This window comes from Electrophorus electricus, chromosome 8, assembly GCF_041902795.1.
Source record: "Electrophorus electricus isolate QZ-2024a chromosome 8, ASM4190279v1, whole genome shotgun sequence".
In the NCBI taxonomy this organism is placed as follows: domain Eukaryota; kingdom Metazoa; phylum Chordata; class Actinopteri; order Gymnotiformes; family Gymnotidae; genus Electrophorus; species Electrophorus electricus.
Genome location: NC_137504.1, coordinates 10,215,001 through 10,232,670, shown reverse-complemented (window position 1 = coordinate 10,232,670; position 17,670 = coordinate 10,215,001). Strand labels below are relative to the sequence as shown.

The following is a 17,670-nucleotide window of genomic DNA, read 5'->3' as shown; positions in this document are numbered from 1 at the left end:
CAGAAGAACATTAAAAGACTCTCATCAACTTCTTCATCAGGTGTATTGTTTAGCAGCACTTGGTGGCAACTCACTTTTTAGTACCATGGACCTCACATTTGCCCTTGAATGAGGATGATTATAAGTACGTGGCATTTACATCACTTATTATCCTGCTTTGCTTTCTACCCTAAGAACTCTGTAATAGTTTTATGTGCATGATGTCCAGTACATTTGGAGGAATCTTCTGGAATCATTGCCAAGATCTTAGCCTTGAAATAGTCAATATGTGAAAAATGTAGTCACTGGCTGAAAGGTCATGTGTTTTCAGTTTGGATGGATTATAATAATCCACTTGATCACATAATGATGAAGCCTAAGCTTGACTGTTGTGAACAACACTGGGTAGCTATACTATAGTGTACAGTTTTTACATCAAGCATATGCCAGGCACAGAGAATATGGTGACGGATGACCTAAACTGTGTACCTTTTGTTGGACCTGGTTTCAGTCACAGGTTGCTTAAAAATGCCTCTGTCGGAGGTCAAGGTGGTCTGCTTCCATCCATGGCACTTTTTGTAGAGTGAGTGCTTCTAATCAGACTTCCAGCAGTGTGTGTCATGCTCAGCAAGTATGTGCTGTGTCCCATGTTGACAACACTTTTTTAAGCAGTGAAGATGTGCTCGCTCTTTTGGATTCACAAAAGAAATGGGAAGCCAGAACTAGATGGGGAGCTGGAACTTGTGGTGTTATGGAGGACTGCTTGCTTCAGATGGTGCCTCCAGGTCAGGATTCCTTGCCAGTATACTCAGAGTGAGAAATATGCAAGCTTTGCTGTCTGGAGTCCTATGTAGGAGAGAGAAAAAAGGAACCAGCAGCAGTTATCCATTACAGGAGGCACTGGGGAAGAGTTGCAGTGAGAAATGTGATTCTCTATAGGGTGTCTCATGGTCCAGGTTTGTATTTTTGGCTTCCCAGATCAAATTCATGGTGATCGGGGTGCTAATTTTGAAAGCCATCTGTTTAGCAAACCTCCCAGAGTTTCTGGTGTGAAACAAGTTGCACACCACACCCTGCCGGAAGTGGGAGTGTTGAATGTTTTAATAGGACCCTAGACAATATGATTCATGCATTGTCACCTACTATAAAGAGGGAACGGCCTACTCACCTACAGACACTGACATTTCTGTGGAATTACACTGCCCAAGAAATGATAGGGTATGTGCCATTCTATTTCATGTTTGAGAGGGTACCATGGCTCCCTGTGGATGTACTCTTTTGTTTGACCTGTGTGACCACAACATGACCAGTCAAGACAAATATGTAGAGTCCCTAACCAAAGGCTTCAAGAATACATTGGTCATAGCAGAAGAACATACCAAGAAGGCAGAGAACAGTAATAAGACACTTTATGACAGGAGGGTGAAGGGGCTTACCATCAATCCCACTGATTGAGTGCTCATGGCAAATAGGTATGGCCAAGAAATGGGTGACACACCTGTAAGATTCAGAAAAATGTTACAGGCCAATAGAAGGACTTCCATCGGAATTTGTTGTTTGCTGGTGAATTTTCTTCCAGTAGATGGGGAGAGTGCACTTTCTGATCCAGTCTCTGTCAGTCTCATGCACTCACATTCCTTGTTATAAAAAGATTATCTGGTGTCTTATACCATGACTATTGATGTGTATGGCATGTAAGATGTTACTGGCAGTTTCAAGACCTTTCGTCTAGCAGTGTTGGATAGTCAGCATACAATCAGAAATGTGGCTTTAGATAACAATGTTGAGAGACAGATCTAGATTCCGGAGGGAGAATTCTATGCTGGGATAAACAATTTCCTGATTCTTTCCTTCCACCCCTCACTGATGCAGCCCAAGCTGAGGTTTTGAAGACCTCGTCTTCACAAGATACACATAGTGATTTGTCATACCTGTCTGCTAGCTTGAGGCTGGTATTCAAGCTGAAAGCCCCATGGGTAGTGTGGATTCAGCTATGATGATAACTGTTTTTACAGCCCTAAGCTCATAATGACCAACTACTGACAGTGTACTAACAGACTTACAGACTTACTGGTGAAATTTCCACAGAGCGACCTATTTCTACCTCGCATACACAGATCAGGTCTTATTTTAGTTGCATGGTTAGAAATGTCCAGACAAGGTCTTCTTCGTGGTGCAAAACAAGTCAAGTCCAATTTATTTATATAGGGCTTTTTACAACAGATGTTGTCACAAAGCAACTTAACAAAAGTCAAAGCTCCCAGTGAGCAAGCCAAGGGCGACAGTGGCAAGGAAAAACTCCCTAGAGCATGAGGAAGAAACCTTGAGAGGAACCAAGACTCAAAAGGGGGGGGGGCATCCTCCTCTGGCCGACAATGGTCACCACAATATAAACAATATAGACAATAAGGAGCAGAATAAATAGTGAAAGAGAAAAATAAATAAATAATAAAATGAAAAAATAAGCAATTAATGTCTTGTCTGGTTTTCTAGAAGTCCTAGTCTGGGCCCAATGGGGTGTGCGTGTCTGAAACCCATATTGCATGAGAATGTCCATCCAGGGCAATGGAGAGGTAGTTGGCTGGAGTGGAGGTGTGGTGGGCTACAGCATCAGACATCAGGGGGTGGTGGGAGCAACCATGGCAGCTGAGACGGGTTGAGGCTCAGTAACATCATGACATCAGGGGTAAGTGTACCTCAGCAGAAAGAGAGAATAGATTATTAGGCATGTCCAGGTACGAAGGTGTGTAAATTAGGCATTATGTGCAAAGTTGGACTCTGGTAGATCTAGATATGGCATCATATCTTAATACAATATTCAGTCCATTTGTATATGTATGCTTCCAACTTTTAAAGACTAGTGAATACATTTCTCTTAGCCCTGCAAAAAGTTTACTTTATTTTTTAGCAAAGGTTCAGGGCTTTAGTGTGCCAGTAGGTTTAGGTTTTCAGTTCTTATATATTCAATTTATACCTGGAAAACAGGTCTTTCTTAATCTCTGGATGCTTTTGTTTCTATCCAGGGATTGTACTATAGCTGTTGTATGGTGTGTGTATATAGATCTGGTGGGCTGTATGTTGGCATCTTACAGCCAGTAGTTGGTGTGAGAGTTCAGCACTGCTCTATTGCCACTTAGTCCTTATGAATTACTTAAGGGTTGGCTGTACCTTAGTAGGTGATCTCATTTAATTTCAAGTGTTTCTGGTCATTTAACTGGTATCGATACAGTGATAATCAAGTTCAGTGAAATTCAGTTGGGTTGTATGTAACAGTAAGAAAACAGATTTTTAAAATGTCATTGAGTTAAGCAGGTTTGTACGGTGTGATGGTGTGTGGTGAGCTACAGATCACTTAGTTTTGCTTCCTCTCAGCTGCAATAATAGCAGCTTGGGTTTTCATCTGAGCAGGTGCTCTCAGTTTTTCTCTCTTGTATTTCACTGGCAAATCAATGATTAATGTTTTAAATTTAAAAATACTCTATACATTACAATTGTCATACAAATGACCAAGTATTTTCATGAAAAGATCTATTGTTTTGGTTTGTAGCCAAGACTTTATGAGCTTTATTTTTGTTTCTGTGGGTCCCATGAAGCTCTAGGGTCACTTTTCCCCTTCTTTTTCTTTAGTTTTGCAAGTGGGAAATGAACAAGCATGTATTGTTCTTTCAGAAAAGATGTACATTTCTTTGTCTAACTTTTGTCAAATCCTCAGTTTTGATTTCATGTAAAAGAAGGAATTCTATTTGTTTTTCAGAACGAATGGTGTAAAGTACACTCCAGCATCTGTGCTGGTCCTTGATTCTACTAAAATGTAGCCTATCAGACACATATTATAAAGGTCTGAGGTTAAGTTTAGAATTGTCTGTGAATTCCTTTTTAAGGATTTCTTTTCTTTTAGAATTTTGGCTAGTTGTTTTTATTTGTTAGACCCATATTAGGGTTGGCAGTTATTAAAGGAGTAAAAGTGTGACTGTTGGTTCTCTTGCACTTTTCTGACACATTCACATTCTTACATTACTATTCAAAGTACAACTATTAACCTTGAAGTCAATCAGTCTAAGGCCAGAAACTATTACCATTGGCAACAACTATCATTTTAATCTTGCTCAAAATGATCGAAATCATGCGATTACATACATGATTGCCTTACAATCTGATTGCGGTGAACATAGTTTTTAAGGTTGTAGCGTTTCTTTGCTGCTTCTGTGGACAACCCCTCGCCATACCACCAGGTGGCAGACTCTGATCACCACATTTTCAATATGATACGCATTTTATCCCTTTTCAGGAAGCGTCACACAAGGACACAGCACTGCTGTTGAAAGGGAGAAAGGAAGACGCACTGCATTTTCATTCTGTTGAGAAGGCTGAATAAGTGTGTTTCTGTACTGTTTTAAACCAAAAATAGATGGATTTCCCGAGGCATGCCAGTTGCATTTATCATTGCAGCACTGCAAATTTTAGACACCGTACATGCATCAAACACATGAGTTGTGTTGATTGTGTCCACCGTGCCTTTTGATTGTTGTTGTCTGCGTGATCACTGTTAGAAGATGGTAGTGATTGTCAAGCACTGTTCTTTTAGTGTCACGCGGTCCTCTCAGGCTGACCCTGAACGAAATCAGTCTCACCCAAAGGGAGTCGCATTCAGTTTTCTAATGCAGCATTTAATTAGTCCAGCAACCCTTGTGCATCGTATAGCAGCTGTAGATTATGAGCTCTGAGTCCTGTAGCATTCTTCATTCACCTTCTCATCTCTGCCAAAACTAAGCACATATTGAGTGTTGGCAGAAACTGTTCCAGGATGAGATCTGCAGCTTCCCCTCTGATAAATAAAGTCAGGATTTGGGTGGAGTGGGCTGGTCCTAGAACAGTACGAAGAGGCAGCCTTTCCCAGGACTACCAATCAGCATGAGCCTGCACTCCAACAATCTAACAAGAGCATCAAATGTTGCATAAGCTCTAGCCGGAGAGGCTTGAAATATTGGATAATGTTCAAACTGAGCATCCAAAGCCCCCTCCTCCCCAACAGCTCAGTCTCTCTCTCTCTCTCTCTCTCTCTCTCTCTCTCTCTCTCTCTCTCTCTCTCTCTCTATATATATATATATATATATATATACACATACATACATACATATATACACACACACACTGTGTCATGCTGGGAGACTAGAGGGCTTGGTGGTAAATCTACCACAGCAAGCCTTTTAGCCATAGTCTCTTTCTCTCTCTGTCTCTCTTTGCCTATAAAAGACACAGTTACTAACTTCTATAACAGTATGTTCAATCTCCATCTCAGTGAGCTGACAACCATGGAGAGCTTTGAAACCAAGGCTGCCGCCATGGCTCTGGTGACCAGATGACGATGATGATAGAGTACAATCAGTGGAAAACGTATCCAACGCTACATCCTCTCCCCCCTGGGCCGGGAAACAGATATAAATCTGTTTTCGCTGTGACCAAATTATTCCTGAGGTGTGGCCACCACACTGGAGCAAAACAAGCGGCGCGATAGCACCCCGCTCTGCTCGCTACGCCGCTATTAAGGAGCCAGGAGGAGGATGAAGTTAAGACTACAGTGCTGCTTTGCAGGGCGGGTGAATCATCCTCATCCTGAAGTAACACCATGTGATGACTAACTGACTTCAGCTGGTGATTCACGAAACGAGCGCCGAATCGCTGCCTCTCTTCCCACTTCCACTTTATTTTCTGCATCCCCCCCACTTGCAGTCACTCCTGCACCCTCTCGCTTCGACATCTGGGTGACCTGACAGACGACAGGAGAAATGGCGCGTATGTTTTGCCTCGTTCTATCCAAGCAGGACTTGCTTTTAATTATCATAAACCATTGTAATCCAAGTAACACATAAATTATTGCTGATCTCTCAGATAATAGCCAAAAGGGGGCAGATGAGGAAAAGTTGATACTAGTTTTTATATAACACGGGCTTTGACTTAGTATTATAATTTACATTAGGTCTCTCTGTAACAAGGATGTTTTTTTTACTGTAACATAAGACAGTATTAATCACCATAATTACCACGTAAACCTACCTGTTTAACAACAGAAAGCATCGACGACATGCCACCTGCAAGTTGGCATCCGCATCAAAGATGTGAAACGTGACAGCTGTAATCAGCCAGATCTTACGTCGGAACAATGTGCGCATGTGCGTGTGTGAGAGAAAAGACGTGGTGTGAATCTGGCCTCAGGGTGTCTACTGCAGCAGGGCTCCAGTGATGGTGACTGATGACACCAAAATGCAGCTGCCCCCCTCCCCCAACACACCCCAACACACACACCCCAACACCCCCACACACACCCCCATACCAAGTCATCTGAAAATAGAGCTGGGGATTGCTCAGACAAATTGCCATGGCAAAACAATGGCTTTCTAATTTCTTATTTTCCAAGTGGTTTCGTGTGCTTTGACATCCTATGACTCAGATATGTTTTGACAAAAAAAAAAAAAAAAAAAGACAAAGCCTGGAATGCTAATTTTTCTTCTTTGACATTTTTGGCATTCGGTTTGACATTCCAAAGGGAAAAAAACAAAACATCCAACAATGACGTTTGGGCTCTCGCATTATTACTGCTGATATGTTTGGTACGATTTTATATGGGTGCTTGCAACAACCCTAGTTAGTGTAGGTGGAAAACTGCTTTAAGTGAACCTGGTAGATATATTGGGTAAAGTCTAGAAGTCCCACTGCAGGGAGAGTGTCCCAGGATGAGAATACAGGCGCGAGCGGGTTCAGAAGTAAAAACAACTTCTTCTGTGAAATCTGAAAAAGTGTTACATAACAACATCGGTCCCGAGCCGCAGTATATGCATAATACCAAATGACTCACTTCACATGTTATGAGTGAAGCTCTGTTTGAAATGGGAGGGCAGGAAAACAGATATAAGCACTAATGAAAGGGGGTGGGGTGGGGTCCAGTATAGGTGTGAACAGTAATTTATGAGGACCTTGTCTCGCAAGAGGAGGATGGATCTTGAAAATCGTATAACACATAAACACATAGTTTTCCTCCACTGCAAAGTGGCAGGCAGAGAGTACATTTCTGCTCCCTCGTTACCCCTGCTTTTCTGGTAAAGTTTGCAATCACACCTCTGACAATTTTCTTCAGAGCAGGAGATGTCACCTCAAACAGATTTGTAACCTGAGAAAACGAGCAAAATAATAAAATCCACAAAGGAACGAATCGGATCCAAATCGGATAGGTGGAATGTGGCCACATACAGATCTTGTTGGGAGCAAACTGTAAAAAATGAAAAATGATAGCAATACTGTTATATTGCTTTATTTCAATATAATACAATATTATTGTTATATATAATATTTTTGTTGTGCTCCTATGCAATCTCCCTACTTTGTCTCATAAAGATCAACTAAAACTATTACTGCAGTAGGTCACACATGTCTCATGGTGATGCCAGGATTCAACATTATTTCTGTCTAATTGCTTGGTCTCTGTAACTGCAGCTGGGAGCTGTTTCTTTCGTTCAGGCAAAGCCACAGTAGTGATAAAGGAAGTGTTCCATCAATCTTACATATTTGCTGAGATGTTTTGGTCTCCTTCTCCCCTTTCCTCATGAGGTTTTGTATTTTCTGTCATTTAGATTCCAAAACATGCATTTCTCTTTCTCTCTCTCTCTCTCTCTCTCTCTCTCTCTTATTCTGTGTGTGTGTCTAATGAGTGTTTTGTGCAGCTCATTGATCTGTAGGGGGAACAGGACCAAGTCGAGTGCCATCTGTCAAGCATTCTTGAGAATTCTCTAGTCTTTATTCTTGAGAATAGATCTTCTTTGTGCAAGTCTCAACTTTCTCACCATTCAAGCATGTACAGTGTTCAAACTTGCTGGTTTTGGCCCTGCACAAACTCTCTGGGGTAAATACAGCTTTTTTTAAACATAAGATTCCTAAACCTCACCACTAACATGTATAGAACTACTGCATTTGGACTTCAAAAAGCCTTATAAACATTTTTACTGGTTTAAGTAATATGCTTCCACAATTAAATCTGACAGTCCTGGATACCAGCAACTATGAAATGATAAAAAAACATGCACATCATTTGGGTAGGTTACTAGTTGGTTGCTTGATGCTACTAAATTTGGTATTCAGGGAACTCAGTGATACCGGTTGGCTTTTTGAAATGGCATCAATGGAAGACCCACTGTGACTGTATAATATACAATTCCAACTTTAATGTAGGCTTCAATAAATAAAATAATGAACCAATGATTAGCAATTGAAACAGACTCCCCATTTCCCTACCCCTTCTACCTTCACAGAACATTTTTAGTGTGTTGACATAAATACATCCTTTCTTGCTCACACACATACATACTTAATAATTAATGCTAATTAAACATGAATGCTATAACATGAATGCTTTTGTGATAGTAATAGTAGTGCGCTGCCTATAGCACATTATTATAATTTCTTTAGCTTATATAGAAATTTATCCTCTGTACAGTACAGATTTCAAGACAAGAATATCATATACTAAAATTAAGAACACTTGGCATTTAGAGAAAAAAACATTTTAAAGCAGTAATTTATCAAATGTTAATACATACAAAACCAAACACAAATTGTCACTTTTGTAAATATTTCATTGTCATTCTTGCAAATATTTCAGTGTCGTAATAAAAAAAAGCTTAAAAAGACAAACACAAATGCGCACATAGAAAGGACATGCTTGAAGTCTGCAGGATCTCGAACACACGTGTGTCAGACTGAGATACGCATGAGCAAGTATGTGAGACACACTGAGATACATACAACCACATGTGAGACACACTGAGATACAGCATATTTACGCAAAGTGACGCACAGAAGTGAAACAAGCATGCAAGAAAAGAACAATACCTATCTCTCATATACTCAAAGGAATTGTGTGTGTATGCGAGAGAGAGAAAGAGAGAGAGAGAGAGAGAGAGAGAGAGAACGTGTGAGTGTGTGTGCGCGCAATGGGGAAATAGTGTGTTTATATTGGCATGTACGGATGGCCAGAACCCATTGTATTCCATTTCTTTGTGCTTGATCATGTGAAAGTGGTGATGATCTATGGCATTATGATAAAACCTGGCTTTGGGCCAACAGCTGCAGCATTTGAAACAGGACAAAAGATTAGAAAAACTGGATTGTTCTTTCAGGAGATGTGCTTGTGTTCCGTTGCCATATTTAAGATGCTAAGAGCATAGGGGACCAGAGGAACCTCGCATAAAAATGTGGCATGTGCCCCATCTTGGCTGACACATGAGTTCATAATGACAGCTTATCCACATCAGTCCTATTATGTCCACTTACATGAAACTCATCTTCACCCTTGGAGGACAAGGCATACAATGAAATTCTAAAGATTACCATGTGCATCATCAGCTCAGGCTGAAGCCTATTGTTTGCTCAGGAGGCATAACGGAGATGACTTCCACTCTACCCTCTGCTGCTGCCATACCACTAACAGTAAACAAATAAATAAAGCCAGGCCTCGCTAAATCCTGCTCCAGTTAGTTTTGAACTGAGCTGGGGTTTCTTCACCAAAATCAATCAGTACCTCAGTCCCAGAGGTGTTCACCACGTGCCTCACAGTAGGAATACTAAGGTAGGATTTGCTTGGCCATGTATGTCCTAATGAACATTGGTATAAACAGGGAATCCTACGAAGCCAAGTCAGCACACTTAAATGACACATGTGGGAGCAACACTACTGCAGTCCAACTGTCTGCATTCCCACACCCTGCAGCACATTTAGATCTCAATGGAATCTATATAGCTTTCATTAAGGGCTATTATTTGATCTAGGGGCTTAAAGTCATTAACCCTCTGTGCTATGTGACGGGAGAAGGGTGGGTATAACCTTAAAAGGGGATTAGTGCTCGGTGGTCCTGCTATGTCTGCTACACAGCCACCATCATACACTGACACCAGACTACACTGTGACAGAAAGACAATGAGTCTTCGAGATGTCGCCTAGCAACAAGAAGCACTAAAAATACTCACTCTGCACTTTTTTCCCTGTTCTTTTTTTTGCCTGCTATCATGTAAAAAGTCAGTCTTCCTGGTATCATGCAAAACTAAACTCACATGACAATAAAAATGCACACCAAAGCTTCCTTTTCCAGAAACAGTAACCATCGTGGCTTCTACCGATTATGAAGACACTAAAAATGGCCAAATGAGCCCCTCCAGGCTGTGAATGCCTGAACACCTCTACCAGCTTCTGCCTCTCTCAATCACCGTGAGTCCCTGAGACAAGCCGTTAGCAGAATGGTATGAAGAACGGTCCCTAACTTTCACAAACTCCCCAAATCCAGCTCAAGGGGAGAGTCACTAAGGGGAGATCCACCTACTCAAAACAAGAACAAACTTAGAATAGCCTTTTAAGTGCCTTAAAAACATTTTCAGGCACCATCCAAGCAGGACTACTGACAGCGATCACCTTCTACTCTGCTGAACAATAAATGTTCTATACGTTTCTCAAAGTGATAGGTACTGGGAAAAAATGACACTGTGTACATCCTGTAAACGGATCTGAATGTATCATATCTGAAAAGTTTTCAATTGGACTTCATTAGTCACAAAGATAAAGAGGAAGGGAGAAGGAGGGAAGACAAACTAATCTAACAACCAGATTAACTCCTGGGTGACTGGAATAGGATCAGGCCTCATTAGTTAAGGAACAGATGGAAGTAACTGATTAGAGGGTACAAAAATAAATTGATTTGAAATTTAATCCAAAGTGCATTAAGCATGCACATAAACTCAAATGAAGCAATGATTATGTTATCTTGAAGAGTCAATAATGGTGAACAGGGCTGGATTAACATAGTGACAGTAAGGGATCCACATTTCAGACATAAAACGTCCAGTCTAATTCAGCAGTAGAAAAAAAGATTATATCCATAAGTGTGTTGCAATCCCATCAAAGTCACTTGCTATTGCTATGGAAGCGGTAAACACATACAGTACCTCCACTAGTGCATACACTAACTCCAGCATAGTAGAGGGTCTTCCTAGTTCACTGGTCAATATATACATTGCCCCAGTGTCTATGTGTTTATGGAACTCAAGGAAGTTTCCTTGGAAGCTCATAGGACTTTGGAAGGAAGTCAAGACCACAAACTTGTATGTGAGTGCATGTGTGATTTTGTATATGTGTGTGTGTGTGTGTGTGTGTGTGTGTGTGTGTGTGTGTGTGTGCATGTCTATGTCTCTATGTGTGTGGCAGTAGTAAACATACTAGTTCACATTAGGACAGTTCTACTTACAAGATTTTGAACAATGACTTGACTGAATGTCCCGCCCAACACTGACACATTATAAATCAACACTTTTTTTCCTTAAGGGCCACGTTGTCCTTCCAGGATATCCTCATAGACACACAGTGCACAATATTCCTGAACACACAATATATAGTAAAGATAATAAATAATATAATAACCGTATAAATGTACACCAACACCTTTGATATAATTTTTACCTTTTCATCATTTCTTTTGATCTTCAGACTCCAACTCTTGTACCATGCAAGTTGTGCATCTCTTTTTTGTGGCAACTCTTTTTTAAAACAAGCTGTCAAGAAAACCACATTCCTCTGTCTTAACAGTTCAGTAATAATAAGAATTCTTGTCACAGAACTTTTGTTCAAAAACTGCACAAGACAAGTACTTAACAATGGAAGAGAGTAGAAACGAGGAGAAAACTATAGAAAAGGAGGCTGCATTGAGGACCAGTGGTGTCCTTGTGGAGCCTGGTTTGTCCAGATTCAGAGGGGAGGATGTTGAGCGGCTGCAGGGCTCCATGGAGCGGGAGAGCAGGATGCTTGGCCTGCGACGGCCTGGCCTCAGGGCCCGGGAACATTGTGGAGCAGGTCCCCAAGAGTCTACTGACAGAGAGCGGGTGCTGCAAAGAGCAGACATATCACCAGGAGGAGTGAGAAAATGCCCGGGAGAAAAAAGATAATTTGATGGAAAGGATAAAAATGCCTCTTTTTTTTTGTCATGGACAGCTTTCTGGAGTGCGTCTCTTTCATGTGGTCAAGCGTGAACCTGCAGGAGCTGGTAGAGCCCAGTAAAGCGTGTAATGAGTATAGTGAGTAACCCCGTGTAGTGACTACAGTCTCTGCATTTCCTCAAGCTTCTGAAAGAGTTCCATCAGAACAGCAAAGTCTCCCTCCCCTCCCCACAGCACCAAGCTAGAGATCCACCCCAGTGTTGGTGAGAAGGAACTGGTCCCATTCCAGCAACACTAATAATCTGCAGTAATGTAAACACTCATTTTGGACATTTTACAGATACAGTATGTCACAACAGCAGAGGGAGAGAGAATAATTGCACAGGAAAGAGATCTCTTTTTATCTAGCTCTCCCTTTCACTCTCGCTCTTAGAAGCCAGGCACTTGGCAGTAGGCTTCCAGTGAGGCCAGCAGGATGTAGATGAGCCATAACGTGAGGTACAGCAGGGCAGTGAGCAGCTTGGCAGTCCGCGGACCCCCAAGCTCTCCTCCGGAGATGGAGGGCCGGCGGCGGTAGAGAAGCGTGGCCACGCACAGCAGTGCCAGGATGGTGAAGAGCGTGACGGAGAAGGCCAGCGAGCCGGGTGGCACACGGAACTGTTGACCCTTGCTGTGCCAGTAGACGGCAGCGATGGTCCATGCCACGCCGATGCCCAGAAACACATTCACCGCGTTGCTTCCAGTCACGTTACCGATGGAGGCGTCGGCGTATTGGTCCTGGATGGCGGCCACCTTGCTGGCAAAGGTGTCTGAGGAGATGCAGACCAGGAAAGGGAGGGGGGGAGAGTGAAAGAGGGAGAAGTGGAGGGGCTTTTCTACTGCTGTTCACTTAAACAGCTTAAAAAGCTCTGCAGAGACAGTTGGGATGTAGTCAATTCATTCACAGAACATAAGCTATAACATGTCCACACTTCGCTGGGTTAGACCTACAGAATGGGTTGCATACTCATGCACACTCACCAGGCACTGAGGTGCCGAGGGCCACAAACACCACAGCCGTGACTGAGTCCTTCAGGCCGATGGTGCAGCCGAAATGGGAGGCTAGGTCTCCTGTGACAGCGGTGAGGACCCCAATGAGCGAAATGGATACAAAAAAGCAAGCCCAACCATTCCAGTACTCCGTGGGTGGCACAAAAGCGAACAGAACTTTCCAAAAGACTGTCAGGAAGTGCATGATGTAATCAAAGCAGGAGGGCAGGCGCTCTTCACCACTCTCTTCCTCATCATCATCACCTGGGGGACAAAGCCACACTAATGGGTTATGTAAGACTTCATGGGGAATGAGACATGAGAGGTAAGGTGTCCAGATATACTCAAGATCTACTGCACACCTTCACATGGGTGACAACAGATGATTGATGGAAGGCTGAAGGGGTTGTGCATCATATTAAGCTGTAGGATAATGCTTCATGTAAAGAAGCCTGTATTGCATTTGAATTTAAATGAGATGTGGGATAATTAATCATGGATGGACTGAAATGGTGTGTGTGCACGTGTGTGTGTCTGTCGGAGATGCTCACCTGCACTGACAGTAACAGCACTGACAAACTGCTCTCTCCAGCTGCTGCTGCCCACCACCAATGCAAGGTTAGTCTTCTTTATCAGCTTGTCCACCGTGTTCTGAATATATACACACACACACACACACACACACACACTCACACACACAGCTGAAGATGAACAAGCTCACCTCATCTCTGGTGTGACATTGAACAGTATCAATGACAAAACCAGCCCTCCAGACAGCTTGGGCATGGACAGATCTTGGTTTGATTGATTTCAGAACAGTGAAGCACCAGGGCGCCAGGAAAAATAAACCCCTCTGAATTTCATTCTGTCCGATGTCATGTGGTCCACTGCTGCTGGTGGTGGGTTTCATTTGGAGGGCGTAGACTGTGTAAAAGAAGCTGTGACGTGCCTGTCTCACATAAGATGCTTCACCTGGACAACCTGCTGTACGGAGACTGTCACTATGACCGTCCCCTGAGTGTGAGGGATTCCAGACACCTTTAATGAAACAGTGACCTGTGGAGTCCGTATGTGTGAGATAGTCTTTGTATGTGTGAGTGAGAGTCTGTGTGTGTTTGCTCGTGGGTGAAAGGCTAGCGGCATAAACACTGCACTGTTCTTCAGCCAGTCTGGCTTTCAGAAGTTACCTTGAATTCGTAGGACTCTTCAATCACCACCTCCAGCTTGGTGTGCTCGCCCAGACTGGGACAGCCCATCTTGGCCACCTCTTCCTCCTCAATCCCTACTGCTGGCTTGTTATCGTTGGAATCACCTGTAGTTGAAGACATGCATGTATTTAAGGTATATATAATACACACACAATAGAAAGCAATTAGAGAAAGAAAAATCTGGGAAGAAGAAACTATTTTAAATGGTATCAGTGACATTGTTAATGGGTTCCTACAATAGCTTGGGAAATTGAATAGCATGATGAAGAACATCAAATTAGAGCAGTAAGTATGTAATTAATGTGCAGAAAAGGCCTGGAGACACTGCTCTAACATGGTCGTGTGTGTTGGGACCAATTACTCTGTCCTGATAGGTCTCTTTTTCTGGCTCCAGCTTCATGCAACTAAATATTCAACTGTCCAAATTCTTGTGATTCACCTATGGATGACACAGTATATATAGAATAGATGTACTGTTCTATTTTGCATTTTCCTATTTCATGTACAGCTGAAAATAAGACTACAGGTCTGCAGGCTCTCTTTTATTTATAGTAAATTGCTTGACTGCTTCAATAAGTATTAATTTCCAGGAGCAGAAATGTATTCTAATAATACATGGTTAACAGAGCTTCCAGTCTGCGCTGGCACAGAAAGCAAAAGCGCAGGTAAGAGCTGCATATTGCCGCCAATCTAGGCTCAGTTATGCTGGGGTTTGTCAGGCTGTGGTTAGGCTATGCTTGTGTCAGGAAAGCTATTCTTGGATTAGTCCAAAACATGTTTCTTGACCATGCTTCTGTCCAATCTCCAGCAGCACAGGCTCCCCCAGCAGGATGGTGAAGGTCTTGTTCTTCTCATACTCCTCATCATCAATAATCTTCACCTCTAAGATTTTCCTGTACAGGACAGAGAAGGACGCCGTCGAAAATGAGAGAAAAGAGAAAGAGAAATAACCTTAGACGGGACAGTGAAAAATGCAAATGAATGATCCTACTGTTGAAAATGGGAGACAAAAGCTCCCCATCCTGCTTGGCTGATGTCTTTGATATTTACTCCATAATTTCTAGCTTGGCCATTGGGAAATGTTCTTATCACATCTTCCAGGTTAATTGTAGCAGGCAGCCTCATAACCTTGCAATTGATGTTCCTCAGGAGTCCATTGTTGGTTCACTCTTATTCTCCATATATGCTAAATCACTTGGTTTAGCTTGCTGATGATATACAATTGTACCTCTCATCTTCCACCACCTATGACTTACTGAAATCAAATGATCTCTGCTTGGATAAAGACTTGAAACAGTCTGGATAAGATAGAAAAGATGCTTGACCCTCTGAAATGCTTGACCCTTCAATTACCATTGACACTTTCATTGTTCCCTCACATACTTCTTATATCCGTGGGGTGGTTGTGGATGGCTTTCATCCACTATCACATCCTTCAGATTTTTACTCTGCAAAAGAGTACAATCCTTACTGAGAAGCTAGGAACAGATGGCCAAATTCTCAACCAGGCTTTTCATTCTGATTTTCATTTTCAATTTAACTACCAGCTTTTCTTCCCTCATATGCTATTGCTCCTCTAGAGCACCCAGAACTTTGCTGCTTACCAGGTCTGTAAGATCTTGTCATGTGACTTCCTTACAGAGATCTCTCACTCCCTATAGCTGCAAGGATGGAATCATTCTTAAAAGGCTTAGCCATAAATTACCTACTCAATGCATTTTGTGTATACATAGCTTTTAAATTATAAATACCTTGCTTGACTCAAAATTAAAACAGTACCCTTGACACACAAGTTCAATAATTTCTACTGCTCAGTGACATTTCTGCAGTCCAATTGTGCTACCACCATAAAGAACTTAACACTGTCACGGAACGCTCCCGCAAGTCACGTGGTTTGGCCCGCCACGTGAAGTGGGAGGACCTTGGTTAGTAACCACACCTGCACACACCTGCATTGTGTTAGTCTATGTGTATTTAAATCCATGCCAATGTTTGCAGTGTATTGGTCATTGTCAATGTAGCGTGTCATTTGTAACTATATGTATCGAGTCTTAACTATGTTTGTTTAATATCGTGTTAAGTGTTAGAAGTCGTTAGTGTTTAGTGTGCTTATGTTCATTGTTTGGGTTTACACGTGAGTGCCACTTTCGTCCTCTATGTTGTATAGAAATAAATGTTTCTCCATGTCGAGGAGGTCTTTGGCACTCTGGTCAGAATGTTACAGAATGACCAACCGCCACAGAACACAAGCTCCCAAAAAATGGCAAAAAACTGACTTCCTAGTAGGAGGTGCATAAGCACTGCTGTCCGGATCCCAGGAGATTGGGGAGAGGACCACGACCGCTGTCAGTGTCCACTCCGGAAGTGGAGGGGAACACCCCCAGGAATTTCTTGGGGGGCCTAAGGCTGTTGAGCCTTGGCTGAGGAGGACCGAGGCGCAACAAACTGACCAGAAAGAGGGCGGTTGAGTGGAGCAATCAGGATTTCCAGAGGGCACAGCTGAAGCCCGAGTACCTTTCCTTCAGTGGACTCACCAGCGAGGCTGGAGGCATCTGCCCAAAGCCCCGGAGGCAAACCGCCTCTGGGATGCTCCTAGAACGGCAGGCAAAAGGAGGACTGTTGGGGAGGGTGGCTCGTCTGGAACCGGGGCGGATGTTCACCACCACGTGTCCGTTGAGGCCACGGACACGTTCGAAGCGCCTGCGTGGACGGCGGGTGCCACGTCACTGTGCCGTATATGTTTGTGTGTGGGGTGCTATTGTTTGTTTGTCTATGCGCCTTTCGTATGTCCAAAAGCGTAACGCCGGTGGGAGCGTACCGGACTACCCTGAGAGAGGCAGGGAAGCTGCCTTTCTCCCTCTTGCCGCGAGGTCTCCCTTGCTGGCAGCACCTAGCTCCGCCTGGTACTGGGTGGACACCGGGCATGGCCGTGCTGTATTTGTGTATACCTGTATGTGGCGCCTGGAGCTTCACGTTCATTGGACGAACGCACTGAGAGCCGCGGCCCTTGGGAAGGGGTTCTGTCACGGAATGCTCGCCTCCCGCGAGTCACGTGGTTTGGCCCGCCACGTGAAGTGGGAGGATCTTTGTTAGTAACCACACCTGCACACACCTGCATTGTGTTAGTCTATGTGTATTTAAATCCGTGCCAATGTTTGCAGTGTGTTGGTCATTGTGAATGTAGCATATCATTTGTAACTATATGTATCGAGTTTTAACTATGTTTGTTTAATATCGTGTTAAGTGTTAGAAGTCGTTAGTGTTTAGTGTGCTTATGGTCATTGTTTGTGTTTACACATGAGTGCCACTTTCGTCCTCTATGTTGTATAGAAATAAATGTTTCTCCATGTCGAGGAGGTCTGTGCGTCCTGCTCCACGCCCTTCCGCACTCGGGCCAGAACGTTACAAACACTAACTATAACAATACTGGTAGTCTTACTGAGCACAAGAAAATGTAGTAGTTTGACATCCCTTAAATACACATATA

At 42.9% G+C, this 17,670-nt stretch overlaps 1 protein-coding gene across 5 annotated transcripts in view; it reads right to left on the bottom strand.

Moving 5' to 3' along the window:
- Nucleotides 1–8,172: 8,172 nt before the first annotated feature.
- Nucleotides 8,173–17,670, bottom strand: part of slc8a4a (solute carrier family 8 member 4a) — a 43,781-nt gene continuing 34,283 nt past the window's right edge. For 4 of the 5 annotated variants that reach the window (XM_027023834.3, XM_081719663.1, XM_027023836.3 and 1 more), the window contains 5 exons: nt 14,970–15,076; nt 14,163–14,287; nt 13,527–13,626; nt 12,967–13,239; nt 8,173–12,755 (listed from right to left, as the gene is read on the bottom strand). In XM_027023834.3, coding sequence (XP_026879635.2) covers nt 12,376–12,755; nt 12,967–13,239; nt 13,527–13,626; nt 14,163–14,287; nt 14,970–15,076 — 985 coding nt within the window. In that variant the 3' untranslated portion in view covers nt 8,173–12,375. The remainder of the gene's footprint in view (nt 12,756–12,966; nt 13,240–13,526; nt 13,627–14,162; nt 14,288–14,969; nt 15,077–17,670) is intronic. The other variant, XR_014124984.1, reaches the window with a different exon arrangement.